This window comes from Lissotriton vulgaris, chromosome 7 (assembly GCF_964263255.1).
Source record: "Lissotriton vulgaris chromosome 7, aLisVul1.2, whole genome shotgun sequence".
NCBI classification, from domain to species: domain Eukaryota; kingdom Metazoa; phylum Chordata; class Amphibia; order Caudata; family Salamandridae; genus Lissotriton; species Lissotriton vulgaris.
The window spans coordinates 1,289,942,985-1,289,964,044 of record NC_141695.1 but is presented as its reverse complement, the minus strand read 5'-3'; the positions used below and the strand labels follow the sequence as shown (position 1 = coordinate 1,289,964,044).

The 21,060-nt window shown below is 47.7% G+C and overlaps 1 protein-coding gene across 7 annotated transcripts in view; it reads left to right on the top strand.

Annotated features, from left to right (window-relative positions):
* Positions 1-21,060, top strand: part of TEP1 (telomerase associated protein 1) — a 1,080,103-nt gene that overhangs the window by 101,842 nt on the left and 957,201 nt on the right. For all 7 annotated transcript variants that reach the window (XM_086931874.1, XM_086931872.1, XM_086931869.1 and 4 more), the window contains exon 4: positions 1,109-1,243. In XM_086931874.1, the coding sequence (XP_086788000.1) occupies positions 1,109-1,243 (135 nt within the window). The remainder of the gene's footprint in view (positions 1-1,108; positions 1,244-21,060) is intronic.

Genomic DNA, 21,060 nt, shown 5'->3' with positions numbered 1-21,060 from the left:
AGTGATCCCGCATAATAACGGCAATGCCACCGCCTGGTTTCGAACCCTCGCGACTAATTCCTATGAAGTGGTAGCCCGGGGGGATAGCAAACGCAATATCTGGATTGGACGTGTCCTTAATCCAGGTCTCGGTGAGAAAGAGTAAGTCCCAGGATGTAGATGATAATAATAACCAAATGTCGCTCGGGTGGCATGGTAGAGAGCGGCAGTTCAATAGGCCAGCTGTGAGGGTTCGAGTAGAAATGGGGAGGGGCTTTGTAGTGGGCGAGGGAGAACTGGTATTTGTGATAAAAGCAAAAGAGCATTTATTACATTTAAAGTTGGAGCTGCATGTGGAGGCCAAATTGCATAGAGTCTCGGGGGTGCAGGGAGCTTGGTTTAATGGCATGAGCTGGGATCTAGACCAAGATTGATGATGGGAAGGAGAGGGAGCAGCAGCATGGCTGGCCCTAGGCACGGAGTTGGCGCGGACGGGCGCAGACGGGCTCGCCTTTGGCGCGCCGCGGCGCGCCCGCTGCGCCCGTCCGCTGCACTTCCGATGCCAGGGGACCATTTATGCTTGTGGGGCGGGAGGGGCCGAGCACTAGACCGCTCGCCGGCTCCTCGCCTCACACAATGCTTGTTGGTTTTGGCATTGCGTCTATAGAACATACATCCAGAATAACTTGTCGCTATCTGCATTTGTGCAAATATCTTAATGCTTTTTTCTTACCCTAAAATATTTGGTGCCCTTTTTCGCTTGTGAAAGGGCATCAAATAGTCATATGGTGTATGTATTCCCTATTAAATCTGTTAGCATAAACGTAATTATAATTCCCATCTCCGGTGACTGGCTGGTATTCCAAGCATATTAATGATGTTAGGATATGGTTTTGAAGAAGGAAAGGTTTCTAAGCTAGAGCATTGGCTCCTAACTGTGGGCGGTGTACCCGGATTGCCATTATTAGAATACATCTCTTCTATCAGAGGTCCTCACCAGTGGCCGAGAAGCATTTGGAGGATGATTCATCAGAGAAAAACAACTTACCATAGTCAATTGAAGAATTGAAATGTGAGTACTAACGCTGATAGGATGCAGGGAAAATAACCTGTTCTTTCTCTTACCCAGATGAAATTGATTAACACTGTTTGCTGCTCACTGGTGGATGGGCCTAACTTCAGCAGCTCCGATGATCCCACACGCAAGGCACTGGAAGAAATATGTAAGGAAGTTGTGCGTTGGGATCCTGAGTTCCTATTAAAGGTGAGAGATGGCTGAGGGAGGAAGTTAACACAAGTGTAAGCAGCCTATAGAGTGGCGATCAGACAAGGAGCAGGGGCCAGGCATGTCTGAAGGTATTGATTGGGACAACATCTAGCGACTGGTCACTCTCATAGTTGCCTAGGAATTTTGTATTTCTTTTTAGCAGTTAATTGTTTCATATTGATTCCATAACTTCTAACATACATACATTAGTATTCTAATGGCTTGGTTATGTTTTTCTTCATATCCCTTAAATATGTGCTTTACATGTGGTGTCTCTTCATACCTGTTTTTGTTCAAACTTTATGCCATTGACTAGGATACTGATACAATCCAGAAGCTGCTGACAAAAAGGAAATGGTCATAGAATAATCACGCATTTGCAATGCAATAGGTCTTGCATTTGCAAGAGTTTGAGGTATTGGCATTTTAAATGATAATGCCTTTTATTTATGAGTTTTAAAAGCGGTGGTTAAACACCACTTGCAGGTTTTGTCATTTACTGTGCCAATAGCTCAAACTCTTGCAAATGTGAGACCTTTGTGGCACTCGCGCTTTAGCTGTAAACATGGTAATCTTAAGCGCAGGTGCTGCGATTGCTTTAAAAGTAAAGAAATAGATTTTTTTTCTATTTCTTTATTTGCGGCAATCACAGCATCCGCGCTTTAGATTAAGATGTTTAAAGCTAAAGCGCGGGTGAAGCGATTTTAACAAAAGTAAGCTTTTTTCTATTTGTTTACTTTTGTTACTATGGTGGCACCCGTGCTTTGGCTTTTAACATCTTAAGTTAAAGTGCAGGTGCTGCGATTGCTTCAAAATTAAAGAAATAGAAAAGAAATGCACATTTTATTTTCTATTTCTTTTATTTTGAGTTAATTGCGACTCCCTTGTTTTAGCTTAGCTTAAGATGTTTGTTGTTTAAAGCTAAAGCGCAGGTGCCAACATTGTAAAAAAAAAAGTAAATACTTTTTTTTTAAAAAGTCACCAAATTTTATAACAATAAAAAATAAACCGTTGCGGGTGAGCATGTCGGGACATGGCAGGAAAAAGGCGCTTTAAGAAATAGTGCTGAAAGGGGGTAATTAAGACATATTGAGTAACCAGGCATGTAACAGGGGGTGTCCTCATGGAAGGTTATAAGAAGAAACCAGCACTGGCGTTGCCAATAGGTCTCGCAGTAGGAAAGTTGGAGCTATTACAATTGCAAATAACAATGCCTTTTATTTTTATTTTGCATGTTAAAAACATATGGGCTTTGTCATTTACAAAACCAATATCTCCAACTTTCCTACTGCGAGACCTATTGTGCACTGCACAGTGTGTGTGAAAGTGGCACTGCGTGGGTGTGAGTGGCTTTGAGTGAGTGGCGTTGCGTGGGTGTGAGTGGCGTTGCGTGGGTGTGAGTGGCGTTGCGTGGGTGTGAGTGGCGTTGCGTGGGTGTGAGTGGCGTTGCGTGGGTGTGAGTGGCGTTGCGTGGGTGTGAGTGGCGTTGCGTGGGTGTGAGTGGCGTTGCGTGGGTGTGAGTGGCGTTGCGTGGGTGTGAGTGGCGTTGCGTGGGTGTGAGTGGCGTTGCGTGGGTGTGAGTGGCGTTGCGTGGGTGTGAGTGGCGTTGCGTGGGTGTGAGTGGCGTTGCATGGGTGTGAGTGGCGTTGCGTGGGTGTGTGGCGTTGCGTGTGTGAGTGGCGTTGCGTGTGTGAGTGGCGTTGCGTGTGTGAGTGGCATTGCATGTGTGAGTTGCGTTGCATGTGTGAGTGGCGTTGCATGTGTGAGTTGCGTTGCATGTGTGAGTTGCGTTGCATGTGTGAGTTGCGTTGCATGTGTGAGTGGCGTTGCGTGTGTGAGTGGCGTTGTGTGAGTGGCGTTGTGTGAGTGGCGTTGCGTGGGTGTGAGTGGCGTTGCATGGGTGTGAGTGGCGTTGCGTGGGTGTGTGGCGTTGCGTGTGTGAGTGGCGTTGCGTGTGTGAGTGGCGTTGCGTGTGTGAGTGGCATTGCGTGTGTGAGTGGCATTGCGTGTGTGAGTGGCGTTGCGTGTGTGAGTGGCGTTGCGTGTGTGAGTGGCGTTGCGTTGTTGAGTGGCGTTGGGTTGTTGAGTGGCGTTGGGTTGTTGAGTGGCGTTGCATGTGTGAGTGGCGTTGCATGTGTGAGTGGCGTTGCATGTGTGAGTTGCGTTGCATGTGTGAGTTGCGTTGCATGTGTGAGTTGCGTTGCATGTGTGAGTGGCGTTGCGTGTGTGAGTGGCGTTGTGTGAGTGGCGTTGTGTGAGTGGCGTTGCATGTGTGAGTGGCGTTGCATGTGTGAGTGGCTTTGTGTGAGTGGCGTTGCATGTGTGAGTGGCGTTGTGTGAGTGGCGCTGCGTGGTTGAGTGGCGTTGCATGTGTGAGTGGCGTTGTGTGAGTGGCGTTGTGTGAGTGGCGTTGCATCTGTGAGTGGCGTTGTGTGAGTGGCGTTGCGTGGTTGAGTGGCGTTGCATGTGTAAGTGGCGTTGCATGTGTGAGTGGCTTTGTGTGAGTGGCGTTGCATGAGTGGCGTTGCGTGGTTGAGTGGCGTTGCATGTGTAAGTGGCGTTGCATGTGTAAGTGGCGTTGCATGTGTGAGTGGCGTTGCATGTGTGAGTGGCGTTGCATGTGTGAGTGGCGTTGCATGTGTGAGTGGCGTTGCATGTGTGAGTGGCGTTGCATGGTTGAGTGGCGTTGCATGTGTCAGAGGCTAAATGTAGCACAGGGAGACCTCCAGCGGTAAGACAATCAAAAACAACTTAGAAAACATTTCACAGTATGAAAAGATCAAACTCATGAACGAGCGTGATACACCTCAGCTAAAAATCATGATAAATAACAACACGCATTAGAAGTGAAACTGCAAGTACAGAAGGACCAGCTTTGCTTGTTTAAAACTCCCACTTCAGGCAGATGAGTGTAATGTGTAAAGCGTCTTGTGCACATGAGCAGATCGTGGAGTCTGAGAATGGCAGCCGAAGCAAATACAAACAAGAGGAATGACTGTGAGGCGCATTGGTGTGAAGCACATCAAAGGGCTTCTCCTCCCCTAATTAGGTGAGGAGAAGCCGTTTCGGGAAACTGAAAGTACGGCCGGCCTGCGGCCAGCCATGAATAATTAGGGGAGGAGAAGCCCTTTGATGTGCTGGGCTGGCTGGCCCTGAATTCGCGTGCATGTTATCACGTGGTTCACGTGAACAGCATGAAAACCGCGGGGCTGAAAGCCCTTTGGTTTGACGATGTTTTCGCCACTTGAATTCTCGCTCCGCTCGATGCGCTTGCGCACATCGATAGGTCGCGAGAACTAAAAAGGCGGTACTAAGGAGGAACTACCAAACCTATTGACCAATGAAAAGCCACCATTTACAAAGGACAGGGACAGTAGCCAGTTAAAAAGATGGGTGGAAAGTGGGAGGAGCTTCATGCCCTTATCCTGAATACTTAGTATGACCTAGTCATAATGACTAGGACAAGACGTGCATCTCAATGAACAAAATTCAAATATTATGGCCTTATGACACTTTACAAAAAACTGTTTTGCAAGAATTTTTTTTATATGATGATCACGTTATCTTATTTATACAATAATAAGCACATATATATAAATGCAGCTCATTGGGAGCGAAACAAAGTCTATGGAAAATACCCAGTCAGAAAGTTCTAAATAAATATACGTTGTGCCCAAGGCATTTCGCGACATGCAGGTCCCTTCCTCAGGGGAAAAATCCGAAAAACATACAAGACAACAATGTACACAGTAACAAAACAGCCTGTATGTAAAGCATATAGTCTCCAACTTAATATAATCAAAGCATTGTGGGTAATGAAACATTTTCGATCTATATACAACGATTGACGTAAATGTCCCACTTTTAAGCATAATATTGTTCCAGTAAAAAAATCAAACCATAGTGCTGTCAGTTAAACAACACCTCTGGTCATACTGGTTCGTCAGTGATAGAAAATGTAACTGTGAGAGTGATAGGTGAACCAATGTGTTGTGTGGTACACCGAATGAAAGCAACCCCATGCAACAGAGCACCAGAGTGCTGATAGAAATATACAGCTATAATAGTACTCATGCGCTTCATGGATAAACCAACTAGAAACCATCTGCGACAACACCAAAATACCTATCATAAATGTATCGCATCGTCATCAAATAACAAAATGAAATCTAGAATGCGAAGAAATCCGACCTGGGAACATAGGGCTGTGCAAGTCTGCTACTGGGTCCTCGTGACCATAACTAAAGCTGTCCAAGGCGACTGCAGGTAATCTCCTGAATGCAAAAAAATCTATACGTAACCTAAATCAGAGCTCGGTTTCCAGACCGCATAATGGATCTGGTGCGGGCGGCATTGTGACTTACTTAAATCCTGCCGAACGTCTAGCCTGTAAACACTGTATTAGATTTCTGTAAGTGCATGAAAGACCCATGCTAGTGAATATGACGTCTAACATCTTGCGATACTGTAAATCGTAGTCAAACTGCAGGGAATTTATATGCCATCTTGACATGTAGATGAAACAGTAATCTCCAATAATGAAAATAAACTACAAAACTATGCAGTTAAAAAAAAAAACAAGTCTAGCTCACATGAGTGGATACTGCATTAAATAGAATCAAGCCTGCACTTGCTGGGCAGCTAGCCCCAATATGATAGGGTGTCGTAAAGTCGCTAGCTATCTATCTACATGGGCACCCACTAGTCTGGGAGACCAGCTGGGTGAGTTAATCATGTGAGATCTTAGGTGATGCCATATTTCGACGTCGTGGGTGAACCGTCCCTCACCCGTAAGTGGTGCAACGTAGTGTCCAACATAGTGCGTGTTGCGTACCTTGTCACCTTTGTAAACGAAAGTGGTGAGGATGTGGTAGAATTAACAGTGAGGTGTGCTTTGGACCAGGGTTTCATGATGGCCAATGAATAGTGTAAGCAATGAATGCCGAGAATAAAACACCATGATAAGAACGCACCTCCAGCACTTGTAGTCCCTTGAATCTATAGGGAAAAATTAACAAAGTGCTATTTACAAGAAGCAGCCCATTTCCAATAAATCATTTAACCCTTTAGAGTGCATGGTATCCAGTTTTTTAATCCAATATGTTTCCCGTTGTAATAATGGTTTGGTGTTGTCTTTCTCTCCCGTCTTTTTCATGACCTCAATATGAAATCTAATTTGTGCTATGGAATGCCTCTACTCAATCCAATGTGCAAATAGGTTCGAGTTCATGTATTTATTGCAAATTTTGCTTTTATGCTCAGACACTCTGATTTTGATTTTTCTCTCTGTTTTCCCAACGTATAACAGGCTGCACAGGCATTTGATCGCATTTATCAAGTTTCTGGTGTTATAGTCAACAGAGTGGTTTGACTTTATTTTCTCCCCTGTGCGGGGGTGTGTGAGAGTGTGGCCAGGTGTGACGTTATTGCAATGCACACAGTTATGGCATTTCTTTGTTCCCTCCATAATCAGGTTAGTTGCTTGGCTCTTTTTTGATAAGTTTTCTTTCAAATTACGGGTTCTGGTATACGAAAAAGAGGTTTTGAGTTGAAAATACCATGAAAATCCAGTTCTTCCTGTAGCATCTCCCTCCGTTTGTTTATGCTGTTTTTTATCATCCTGGATTTGGCAGAGTAGGTGGATACAAATACCATTCTCTTAATGGGATCCTTTGATTTATGCATCAACAATTTAGCTCTATCTGTCAATAATGCTCGGTGTTTGTGTTCTTCTAGCAGGTCAATAGGGTAGCCTTGTTTAGAGTACTGGCGTTTCTGTTAAGATATAGTGGATATATAGCTCTCCAAGCTGGATGAAATACGTCGGGTCCTCAAGAATTGTGAGTAAGGCTAGTTGTGAATGAAGCTGGTTGGAGAAAAGCTATGAAACAACAAGGCATTATTTCTGTCTGTGGGTTTTCTGAACACTGTGATTTTAATCTAATTTTCAGTAATTTCTAGCCAGAAGTCCAAATATGAAAATTAAGTGAAGCTGATAGTAAATGTAAATTGTATGCGTGGATTCCTCTTCTTCAATGTGCGGATACTTTCTTTGAGTTTGTCTTCTGTGTTGGTCCAGTTTAAAAAGAAGTCATTGATGTAACAACATATGAACAGTGTGTTCTCCTTCCATTGTGGGTCGAATATGATGTAGTCATGCTCAGATTTCGCCATGAACGTCTGTGTCCTCCGCTCATCTCACACGAGGGTGACCTCCCGGGATGACAGCCGGATGGACCCCATAGGCCGTGCAGCGTCCTCATGGTCCTCAGAGGTAGTCCGAGGCCTTTACTGCCACAGTGTCTCAGGGGGCACTCTGGCACAGGTGGCCCCCCACTGGCCTGCCGCAGGATCAATTTGCGATCTCCTGTGTCCTTTCAGTGGTGGCGGACAGCCAATCGGGGCTCACATTGCTACAGCGGGCCGAACTAACGTACCGTGCCGCAGAGGTGCTCCATTGAGGTAGATTTCAGGGCACCCAGTACGCCACAGCTGTAGATAGATCATAGGGGAGTCAGATGTCTTCAGGTGTTTGGTGCACAGCAGGATTTTTAATGCGGCGAAGCCTCAAAGTGCATCCGCCATCTTGGCTATCCAGTCCACACCCCCTAAGTTACAGTGACATGATATACAAAAGGGAAAACTAAGATTGTTTTGCAGGTATACTATAACGTCCTGGTAAGGAGCTGCACGCTACTGACGGGGTGAAAACTCTACATGGTATATTTGTGTAACCTTGCAGTAAATCCACATCATTCCCATGCAATCGTGAAGTAAACTCCATGGAATGTAGAATACTTGTGTGTACCTGATTTACCAGGCATAAAACCATGTGGAATTCCCTGTTCTATGGAGTTTAATTCCTAGAATCACCACCTGCCCTGAGCTAATAGTAAACGTGTCTGTGGGATTTATTTGTAGGGATGTTGGGGGAGGGGTGTCTGGAGAGTAAGCATTGGAAGGGGCAGATTGTTTCTGGCAGAAGAGAGCACTGAATCCTGCCTCTTTGTCAGGAATAAAAAGTCAAAGCTTGGCTGGTATAACCGACAAAGCCTTGTGCAAATTTTACTGGGCGTAATTTCCACCCAGTAAAATCGGGTCTGGTTTTGCCGCACTTGGGAAAACTAGATGCAAGGACACCGGCCCATTCAGGATCAGGTGAACCGGAGTTCCGTATGGTAGTTCCTCTTTGCTGGACAGATATTGGGGACCAAAGTTTTCCTAGCTATAAATGACAACAAGAAGTCGGAGATAGGGTGAAAATCTTCAGATCTTTAGATTTTGCCCATTGAGTCAAGTCATAGACCATTCTCGTATTCTAAAGCTGCTCTTACAACTTTCACCTGTAATAACTTTGGCATGGAGGCTTGAAAGTATGTAGGTCTTCTGCTCATGCCTTCCTTAGGTTATATAGTGTGGATTCTTGAGTGATGTCTGGTGAAAAGATTTTTAATTAGACCACCAGAATCTCATGATCCAAGGATTTGATTCGGCAATCTCTGCTGAGATACTGCTTTGTGTTCTCTTCAGGTAGATAAGCCTCTGCATTATGGATTTACTGAGATGGAGTTTTTTAACTGGCCTTAGGTAACTATTTGTGAATTTAAAAATAAATCCCAGCATCATTTTTGGCGTCTGCTTCAGTGATGTCTGGGATCTCTTACGTTCCTATAGGGATAGTGGAATAACTGAAAGCCATGTTTGAGGAAATTCGGTCAGCTTCTGCAGAATCTTTTTTTTGAAATAGTTTTGCTGCTAGGCTGTGTCTGTAGTTTTTCAGTCTATATTTTGATGCTAGTGGCCCAATCACACCTTGCTCCTCAGTTCCCTTTTACAGAAATTGCCTACTTGCAGAGCTCTTCCCAGTTGTTCCAATGGCCATGCAAGCAGTTTAAATTAATTTTGTGTTTTACTTTTTTTCATGAAAATGGCCAAAGGTTTAAGGGATGAACAGGTGCACCACATTATCTAAAACTGCTCCATCCACAGCAACTTCTGGACATCTTAAATAAAAAAACTATGGTAATTTATTGATTTGAGGTAGATCAAATTTGCATGTCAGTAATTAAAGAGGATTCTGTGGATGGCTAATGACGCCCAGCCAGTGTACAAGATGGTAGTGCCCAGAATGGGGATTTTTGATTATTCTCAAATATAGCTATATATCTGATAGACTTCGAGCTGCAGATTCCTTACCTTAGAATATTCCCCAGGTGTCTGACTGGATCCGAAAATTCTTGAAAGAGTACCGCTGTGCACACATAGGTGGCGTAGTTAATCTGTGTCTACGACGTCTGTGCCGGATGTGATGTGTGCGGTGCCTATATACGTTCCACCCCAACACGCCGATGTCCGTTCTTTTCTTTCCATGCAAGTCAGCACAGATCTAAAAAGAGCTACCCCAGTCATTTTTTGACTGACTTTTTGTCGAGGTGTTTTGAGATTTTTCATCTCCTGGTGTGGTAGGGATGTCCCCTAAGGATTCAGCAGGCTTTGGGGCGCTAGAGGGCGCACAAGCGGAATGGCTGCCTAACTAAGTAGCTCCCGCTCCTTGGCACGCTATCTGACAATTATCCTATGCCACATGGCGAGAAAACAGCAAATTCACCCACCATTTGCTGCAGCTGATCGCCCTCTGCAATTAACCTGAAGCTGGGGCTGCTGTTGCCACCGGAGCCGGCGTCAGAGCCGATTGAAAATTGACCGCCAGCACACCCGGAGACCGCGAGCAGAGAAGGGCGGCTGTGGCGGACTACGCGAGTCCGGGGCTTACCACGAGGAGGTAGGCCCGGGTCGCGTCTGTGCTCTCTGAGTCTGAGTGACGCCTGCCCGTAGTCTTGGAACCGGAGTGTGATACTAACGCTATTGCATGCTACTCGCCCCCGGCTGTGAGATCGACCCGAGCCTGCCTGACCGGAGAGGAATACCGGACATCATGGGAGCGCTCAGATTAACGTTGCGACTCCTGACGCCGCTGTGAGGTGCCGGACATAAGCTGCTCCTACCACGGAGCAGTATGAGGTGAGCGGCGCCCGACCCTCGCGAGGAGCACCACCTCTGCGGTCCCTGCAGGCGGTAGGGAGCCGAGTATCAACGTCTCTCCCCGACCGTCAGGCTGCGGGTGGGCCCCCTGCTGATACTGGGCTTGCATACTCTCTGTCCCAACACATAAGAACCCCTGGGACTTCACTGCCTGCAATAAACCCACGGCGGCGACCTGCTGGAACTGGACTTAACCCACGCTTGGGCTGCAATGTTCGTTTGCCACTTTCATAGGCAGAGCTGGACACTGCCCTGACTCTTTGCCACGGATTTGTGCACGTTGTCTTCGCTTTCACGCAGCGGTGCTGACTCCAGACCTGCTTTCTTACAACGTGGCTATAGATGTATTATTGCTGCTAAAGATGACTGTTGCCTATCTACTACAGGAGGCTTGGCGGCGCGAGGAGCGGCTGGCGGCCTGTGCCCCCCCGGGGAGCGGCTATCGGGCACTTGAGGTGCTGCATCCGGCTTGGGTTGGCACTGGGGGCGCGCGGAGGTTTACCAGAGCGCAGGTGCGCCCACTGTTGAAACTTTACTACTACCCCTCGGTAGAAACTCGGCTGCACGGCGGTGGTGGGGCACGAGGCGGCGGAGAGGCCGCGTCCAGCCACCAGCATGGTGCGCCCCGAGAATCGTCAAACAAAACTAAGCTTCGATGGGCGTCAAAAAAGGCACAAAATCGGTGCCTGCTGACCCTGGACCGAGCGAAACTAACTCGAGGGCCATGGCTACTCCCACTAAAGACCTTGATTTGCACAGTCTGTTCCAAGAGATGAGGCAGGGGTTTGCCACTGTGGTGGAAAAGGTTGACGGCGTGACCTCTAGGCTTGATGCCCTGGTTCACAAAGTAGATCGTCACGAGGAGCGACTAACGGCTACGGAACAGCGCATTTCTGATAATGACGATATCACCTCATCCCACACCACGCAATTGGCCCGAATGGACAACCTGCTCAGAGTCATAGCGGCCAAGAATGAGGACTTGGAAGCCCGTAGCCGACGCAACAACATACGCGTCACGGGCATTCCGGAATCCACAGGCACGGGCAGAATGGAACTCTATGTTACTCAAAGGCTCGATTGGAGAGGACGCATTCTCACCTCAATTTATAATCGAGAGGGCACACCGATCATTAGCACCTGTTCCCAAGCCCGGATTGCCGCCTAGACCAATCATTGCTAAATTGTTGAACTATCCTGATCGCGACGTCGCGCTGAGGGCGGCCCGGTCTCAACAAACCCTACAATACAATGGCATTACTTTCTCCATATATCCGGACTTCACCCCTCTGGTGCAGGAAGAGAGGCGCAAGTTCATCCCTGTGAAAAAGAAGCTGCGGGAGGCTCAATTGGACTATGCTCTGCTCTACCCGGCGAAGCTGCGGATCACACATCAGGGGAAACAACGCTTCTTTACAAATCCTCAAAAAGTAGAAGATTTCCTAAAAACGATTCGTAAGGCTCGAAGAGGAGAGCGCAACGCTGGGGCGGACCTGGAGGACGAGGACCCATCCTCGGCAGCGGATGAACACTGATCACTTGCATCTACTGGGCTTCTTATTCCTTTGCGCTGTCATTCTCTGGCCCTTGTTTCGAGTGTACGAGGGGCGGCGACCACATACAACGGAACTACGCTGGCTCATCTTTCCTGTGGTAATGTACTACAAGGACCACTTTCCTGACCCTGGCCTCCATCAAGGGCGGTACAGTTTCGGAGCCCATCGGCGGGTGAAGTGGCTGTGCGACCTTGATGTTGTATTCCTATCGGGTGTTCCCCATGCAAACTTTTACGTTGTTGAAGTTGAGGGGAGGGGGGGTGTGGGGGGGGGGTACGGATGGCTGCTGACATGCTTGGGATGCTGTAGTGGGAGGGGGGAGGGCTGTTTTGGGGAGATGAGAGGCACACATGGATTGTTTGATCGTGACACAAAATGCTATACTACACTGACTCGTCTGACTGTGTTGGTCGTTGCGGCTTTCCGACTACCAATGGGGAACACATCAAAACTCCATTGTCTATGGCGATCTTAGGAACTGATGCTCAATTAAATTGCATGTCATGGAATGTTAGAGGGCTTAATAATGCCAAAAAATGTCGTAATGTAATAGCATATCTTAACAGACATAATGTTCATATTGCCATGCTGCAGGAAACTCACTTGTCACCACAGATGCGGGCCACCTTTGCCAGCAAATGGGCTGGAATTCGTACATTCTCCTCTTACTCCACATATGCGAGAAGGGTTACCATTCTTCTTAGACGCAATGTGCCATTCCAGAAGTGCGGAGACCTGACCGATGGCGAAGGCCGCTACGCCATACTATGGGGGCGACTAGGTCGCGACACAGTCACGTTTGTTAATTGTTATGCGCCTAACACAGACATGCCTGCTTTCTTTACCACACTTTGGGGCAAAATAGTGGATGTGGGATCCCGACATATTAATTGGGGAGGAGACTTCAATTTGGCACCAATACCTCACCTGGATAGGGCGGACAGGGCGACTCACTACAAACCTAGGGCACGGGAGGCGGTGGGAGACATCATTGCTGAGGGTGCACTGGAAGACACGTGGCGACACCTGCACCCAACTAGGAGAGAGGGTACGCATTTCACACCACAGACAGGCACATGGGCACGTTTGGACTACTTCCTCGCCAACAAAGAGATCACTCCGGAGGTTCTGGGGGGTTAGACACTTGCCGAGAACATATTCGGATCACAGCCCTGTCATAATGCACACACGAATTCCTGGGTGGGATAACCCTAGACCCCAATGGAGGCTACAACCGGCGACACTATTGGACAGCTTATTTCGTGCAGAACTAGGTGAGGAAATAGCTGACTTCTTTCCTAGGAACAAGGGGTCAGTAGAATCGGTAGAACACATCTGGGAAGCCTTCAAAGTCACCATCAGAGGCTATTGCATATCTTAAAGCTTTGGGGTCCTGCGGGACATACAGACCACTATTCGTACACTGCATGGGGATCTGAGAGCACTGGAACTCCGAATGGTAGAGAATGACAGTCCTGAGGTACATGTAGAATTCCGGGACACGTTACCAAAATATAAGGAGGAGGCTAACAGGGAGGCTAAATTCAGGGGGAAACACTGGCAGGCCAGAAGGTATTGCGAGGGAGATAGGCCGGGGAGAGCTCTTGCGGTGTTAACGCGCCCCCCACAAGACCACAACACCATACTGGAGATCACCGATGAACAAGGGCACACGATCAGAGACTCAGATGCACTGTTAGATGCCTTCACTTCTCACTACCACTCCCTTTACACTACTACTGCTACAGCTGATACATCTTATGCAGCATTCCTGGGAGGCGTTGCACTTTGTTGGCTCAGCGATGGAGATAGGGCCTTCCTAGCAGCCCCCTTTGAGTTGGATGAAATCCGCGAGGCCATTATGTCACTTAAGAACGGCAAGGCACCTGGTTTGGATGGCATACCCGCCGAATTTTATAAAACCTACATAGATATTATGGCCCCGGTTCTCCGAGAAGTATACGAAGAATCGCTCGCTGACGGCATCCTCCCTAGCTCCATGCGGGAGGTGGTCATACACTCGCTTTTAAAACCGGGCAAGACGCCTAGCTCGTGTAGTTCATATCGCCCACTTTCCCTCTTAAACTGCGACATTAAAATTCTCGCTGGATCACCCTTCCGCTTTCCATTGCTGGTAGAGCATCCCTCATTAAAATGGTGGTGCTGCCCCGATTTCTCTACCTCTTTCTCAATATCCCATACTACCCGGGTGCTTTCTTCTTCAAAACCTTGAAATCAGAACTCTGTCGGCTATTCTGGGGAGGCAAGAGTCCACGGTTGAAATGGACCACGTTGACCCAGCCTTATGATTCCGGTGGCTTTGATGTGCCTGACCTTGAGGCATATTACCTGTTCACACAGGCGCATTATGCTTATCACTGGCCTGCCCCCACACCCTTCATGCCACAATTAGCGGTGGAGGACTGGATTGTGCACCCCGTTCCGCTCAATGGCCTGCTCCACTGCCCAGAAGCGTTAATTCAAACGTCCAATACCTCTGTTTCCTGCACTCCGTATAGCTAAGAGGCTCTCCTGCTGTTTCCCATACTCCTTGCACTATTGCAGGAACGAGGCTTTGGTTTGCTTTGCGAACGACTGTGGATCACCTCCTGGGGCGATCTCTTCGCCAACGGGAAATTTAAAGCTGCAGAAGAGTTCTTTGCCTCCCAAGACCGCACCCCGCTTGGCGTATTTTACTACCTGCGCCTACGACAAGGGATGAAGGACATTCTACCTGAGTTCCCCGATGAACCCGAGATCCTTCTTCCACTTCAGTTCCTGTTATGCTCACAGGAAGGGACACACTTGGTCACCGGCTTGTATCGTCAACTCAGATCGGCTGTCATGAGCACAGGCGCATTGGAGTACTGACCTGGCTACCGCTCTCACTGACGACCAATGGCACTACTGTTGCGCCCTCATGGCTCGGATATCGGCCAGCAGTAGACTTAAGATAATACACTACAAATTCTTGCAAAGGTTGTATTATACACCAGTAAAAAAACACAGATTTCACCTAGCAGACACCGACAGATGCGAACGCTGCAATGCCGAGCGCGCGGGTTTTTTACATTTGGCCTGGGAATGCCCACCTGTTCGTATATTCTGGCAGCAGGTAACTGACGCTCTTACAGCAATGACTAAGGAGCCCATAGTGGAGGACCCGTTCCTCATGCTGCTTGGGCACACGCCGCACATCCCGAAAACCTGTAGAAAATGTATTGACAACGCGCTGCTCTTGGCAAAGCGTCGAGTAACGTGTCGCTGGGTCGAGGCAGAGCACCTAAATTTAAGGACTGGCTGGCAGATATGACTTACTGTCAAGAACAACACATTACATTTGCTGAATTGTTACTGATCCCTAGCCGCCCGAAAGATATCTGGAGCCCGCTGACTGGCTACTTGCTGGCCCAGGCAGATGATAGTGCTGCTCCAGAATGAGGACAAGTGAATGATCAGCTACACTAATGACACTTGGGGCTGGGAGCTTTACACACTGGTGCGCATATGATCCATTTCTCCTACCCTGCCAAGATGCACCGCACGTTCCTCTACAGGTCACCACCTTACACAGCACTACACCGCCTGCTACTATTGCGACACTATATATGCAGACATCACCACAGAGCCCTTGCTCACTAGATGGCACTCGCTGCCCTGCTCATTCCATACACCCTTATCACCCTGGGTGGCCCCTTGGGATGCTGCGCGTGACCTCTACCCTTCAGACGCACACTTAACATCGCGACTACTGACAACTCGTTGTATAGCAAAGAACGATCAATGAACCGTAATCTAATGTACTGACTCAGAATTCTTTATTCGAAAGGGACTACGATACCTCTCTAGTTTTGTTTAATGTTGGGGACTGGGAAGGAAAGAAAACTACAAAAAACTTGTTCTACTGCAATGCATCCTTGTTCATTTGCTTTAACTTTGCACTAGCTATCAGGCACCCATAGTATAATGATATTGAACGGCACCGGGCCTCCGGGATGCCGGTTAAACGGCTGTGTTACATCAATAAGGACTTTTGTATCGGTTTACATTTAACGCTGCCGGCCTCCGGTTTGTAGGCGACTGAAGCAGTGTACTGTACATAATACACAATAAAGCAGTTTGAACACCAAAAAAAAAGGATTCAGCAGGCTTAACACCCTGTGGTGTCTGTCACCAGCAGATGTGACAGACCCTCATCTGGTGTGCCTTTGGTGCTTGAAGCGGGCCCATGACACCAAGATGTATAAGGGCTGCCACACCATGAAGCCAAAGGCTCTGAGGGAACTTTCCCTGAAGCTCCTCGCTGTCCAAAATCAGACGACCCCATGACACTCACAGTTACGGTCGTGCGGAAGGTTCCTATACTGCTCACTGAGCCACTCCCAACCATTGCAGTCGCACTCCATGTTTTTGGGTAAATCCCACAAGCTCAAGAAGTCGCAGTGGTCCTAGTACTGGCGCTTCAGCACTCTAGACCTTGCTCTACTGTGGAGCCTGTGCCAGGGTCAACTCTGCGCCTCCCGGAGTTGGAGCAATCCCCACCTAACTCAAGGAGTTCTATAAGGACATGCACCTCATATTTGGTTGGCCTGACCCTCTGGAGGGCATTCAACCCAATAGTTTCATTAGGGTCTCCTACTGGATTTCTGCCGGCTGGTTCGCCCCCACTGACTGTCAGGCCCCTTGGATCCAGACCTGTATCCGGAATGGCACCGCCTGTGAGATCGCAAACTTCTCTGGCTTCTGCTCCAGTGACATCACTCCCGATGCCTCAGGGCAGCACAGGCCCCCATTGTCCTACCAGACTGTGACACGCAACCGGATGGGCATCATCCGACTCTGTAGCGGACTGTTATAATGCCTTTTGAATCAGAGTTAGTGCCTTTTTTTTATTTGACAGGCCTAGAGTAAGTGATGATTGTGATGGGTCTTAGGACCCTACCCTTATGGTTACCAGAATCCCCTAGATGACACTGAGGTCAACTGGTATGAGAAACTGGCAGTGGTTTGGACACCTCACCAGACACTGGCTTGGTCTCTGCCACTACCAGTGGGTATGGAGGAGGGAGGGTATCACATTTGCAATGGTGGCGCAGAGGGCAGGTAAGGTCTTGGGCCTTCAGTTGCTCTTTGTGGCATTCAAGACCAACACCTTGATGGAGGTGCTCATTCGGCATTTCCAAACTCTTACTCTCATTTAATGAAGTGCTTTCATACGCCCTGCTTGGGGCCTCGTCCAATCCCTGCACAGGAGATCTTGTGACCAGGACAATAAAAAATTTGCGAACATGTGTCAAGAATTTTCAATTCTATTAAGGACACAAAGGCGAGGATTATGCTTCTCTGTTCTTTACTGCAAGTCTTCAAGTTTTCCCAAAATAATCTTACACTAGCCAAAATCGCTCCTCCCCCGACTACTCCTCAGGTTCCACTAACTTCGCCACTAATTCCCCTACAACCACAGCAAGCACTTGCGACTGTAATAGTTCATCAAGACCAACAGGAAGGATCCACACCTATTCTGCTGGATTCACCATCGCAACCACACACAAAGGGCCCGGAAGATCAGGATAACTCTATACTCCTAGATAAGATAACAGAAATCTTTAAACAACTACTACGACCTGTAGAACTAAAGCTAACTAAGATAGAAACACAGATTTCGAAGCTTATCTCGTCCTCACAACACTCCCAGGGGCCCCCCCCAAAGAAGAAAGGGAACGCAAACCTTTCTCACAGCGCTCCCTCAAATTCTTTGGGTAGTATCACAAAACCTTCTATCCCTCACACAATTACACCACAGATAGTAGCACCCACTGTTCCTCCCCCCATTCCAATACCTCCAGCTACCCTGACCCAAAGTACACCAAACCCTACCACAGTAGGTCCGACTACATCAAAACAAACCAAAACGCAACCACCCGCAATCACTCGGCCACAACCAGCCCCCAGAAAAACTGTTCTCCCCAAAACCCCGGCACACAACTCCTCTTCTCAACCAGCCCAAAAAAATACCCTAAAAGAGACTGGAGAAGCCAGAGTCCATACGGAGCTTCCTCCAGAGGCCGCTCCTTATGTAGCAGTCATGATTGGAGTAATCGAACTATCCCCTAATATGACGGAACCGCCATGGTCCCTAAAAAACAAAGTTCACCATTGGCTGCAGACGAATCGCCCCATGCCACCAAATTGCCATGGAAGGATCTCCTCACTTTTCAGGACTCCGTGGGTGGGGAAAGGTAGCAAACAATACCCAGGGGACTGCATCATCATTACTTTCGAGGACCCATGGGTGGTAGACTATATCACCTCTTGGGAACACCCAAATCCAAAGGGAAGCATAAGAATTAAACCCCTCTCATTCTTCTACCCCTCCATTCAAACCTCAAATAGCAATTTCTTTGAGGACCCCGCCTTCCCCTGGGTCGAGCCACCTCAGCGCCAATTAAGCTTCCCCGACAACAGACAATATGGCACCTCTCGCTTTAGAGAACAGGAAAACCCTTGGCAATTAGCCAATTCACGCCAGCAGGGAGAAAATTGCGGAGAATGGGGATACCAACAACAGAGGAGGACCCGCAGAGCTCCACCTAGATGGGACCCCTGGTATAACATCCCAACAACAAACAGATATAGTCCCCTAGAAATGGTGGATTGACCATTAAGGGATCCAGAACAAACCACCCCAAATTCGATACACTCCTCTTCCCAAAGTAACAACTCCGTTATAACTTCACCAACCTCAGCCCCGAAAGACAACCCCCACACAATACCTTTTCTATTTTGGAATGTGGCGGGTCTCCGAACTAAGATCAACGACTCTGTGGCACTCAATTTCCTAGAGCAAGGCAAAATAATCTGCCTGCAAGAAACCTGGGCAACTTCAGAGTTACATTTACTAGGGTATAAAACCTACTTCTCACCCGCTATTCAAAGCCCAATAGGCAGACCCAAAGGAGGCTTAACAATTTACATTGCTAACACTCTTTCCCATCTAAAAGTGTCTAACCTTTTCACCGATTCCAACTGTCAGATACTTTCCCTCTCCTTTGCAAACGAAGACACCATCATCCTTGTTAACTCCTACAATAACCTAATGGAAAATGACTTCATCACTTTCGTCGATAATATGCAGGAGAGACTAAGATTCCCCCAACACGGGGAGACCAATTCCAAAACGATCCATCTTATCTGGGGAGGCGATTTCAATACACATCCGTGTCCAATGGCAGACACCAAAATCTGCGGTTTTGTAGACGACAATGATGCCCCACTAGCTCATTTCGTCCACAATAAATCCGGCAACGCCCTGAATAACACCCTCTCAGAGTTTGACTTATTCATCTCCAACTCTCCGAAGGCTGAGAAAAACCAGTTTAAACCAACCTATGTAGCTAGAGGCCACCAGACAACAGTGGACTACATCCTGCTGTCCCGTAGTCTCGCCGCAAAAGTCACAGATCACCAAGTAATATACAACCTACTAAGCGACCACTATGCATTAAAGACTGAACTTCACCTATCGGAATATAGATCCAAGGTTACGGACATCGCAGCTGCCCTTACCCAAGATAGCCTGCAACTGCGCAAACAAAATGGCTATTCCATAAAATGGGAAAAGATTGACCCACAAAAACTCACAAAACAATTAGTCAATCAGGCATATCCACATATTATTAACTGCCTGGACCCAGCTCTAAATCACTCCGAGGTCCTGTCGAACTTCGCAGAAATCTTGAAATTAGCCAAGAGACTACTTACGGGGAAAATAACCAATAAACACACAGAAAGGAAAGGTTGGTTCAATCACAACTGCACAAGAGCTCTAACTGACCTAAAATCCGCCCTCCATAAAAAACCAAGGGATGTGGGCCACATTCAACTTCTGAGAAGAAAATACAATCTGGAACGTAAACTAAAATTACAACAAATGAAAGAGAAACTCTGGAATGACCTAGATAAGAGCTCTCTATCAAAAAACAGTAAGGACTTCTGGAGAACGATCAGATCCCCTTTCTTCTCGGATAACAACTCTCCTAAGATAGAGGTGGCTATAGACGAGGGAACTTGGATAGCACACTTTGAACAAATATTCAAAAACCAAGGAATCACAAACCATTCACCTCACCACCACAACGAAGTACAATACCCAATTTCAGTATCTTTCGATATCTCAGAAATCCTAGTGGCTTTGGATAAGAGCAAAACCGGAAAGGCCCCGGGTCCGGATGGCGTGCCTGTGGACCTTTTTAAATGCAACCAGGAGCTTTGGGCACCTATCTTAACGAGAGTATGTACAGCAGCAGCTAGTGAGGGCATCTTGGACTCCTGGACTAGATCAATCATGGTCCCCATTTTTAAGAAAGGGGACCGACAGGACCCAAAATGCTATCGTCCCATATCCCTCCTGGACTCCCTTGGCAAAGTGGTGGGAAGGGTCATTCTGGAGAGACTGCAACTGTGGAGTGAGGAAAAGTCCATTATGTCGGATTTACAATTCGGCTTTAGAGAAGGCCTTGGGACAGTTGAGCAGGCACTTAAACTCAGCCTCATAATGGCCAAATACATGCACGCAAAGAAATCGACGGTATACATGGTCTATGTAGACCTGTCTGCCGCTTTCGACTGCATTGCACATTCCAAACTATGGACAGTCCTAAGAGAGATGAATGTGGACCCCTCATTGCTGGACCTTCTTAGAGAGCTGTATTCTGGGGCCTCGGCCAGAGTCCGGTTCGGAAAGAACGGCGAGTTGACAGCAGCATTTGGCGTGGAGCGAGGAGTTAGGCAGGGCTGCGTCTTAGCCCCCTTTCTCTTCTCGCTCTACACAAACGGCTTGGAGGAGGCGATGCTGAGGGGGGCCCAGGACCTCCCAAAAATGAAACAGAGATCGATTCCAGCGCTCCTCTACGCGGATGACGCCGTCATCCTGGCCCGAACCCCGCGTGAATTGCAGCACTCTCTAAATAGATATACCACCTTTATGAATTCCCTGGACCTAAAGGTTAACGTAAAAAAAACTTTTGTCATGATCACGGGGAGGGCGAAGAAAGGCAAAAAAAACATCTTTCTTGATAGCCAACCTTTGGAGATCACCACACAATATCCATACCTCGGGATTTTGATTGACGATAATCTAACATGGAAACCAGCAGTAGAAGCGAGATGTCACATTTTTAAGCGCTCAATAGCAGCCCTGCAGACCTTTTCTCGGAA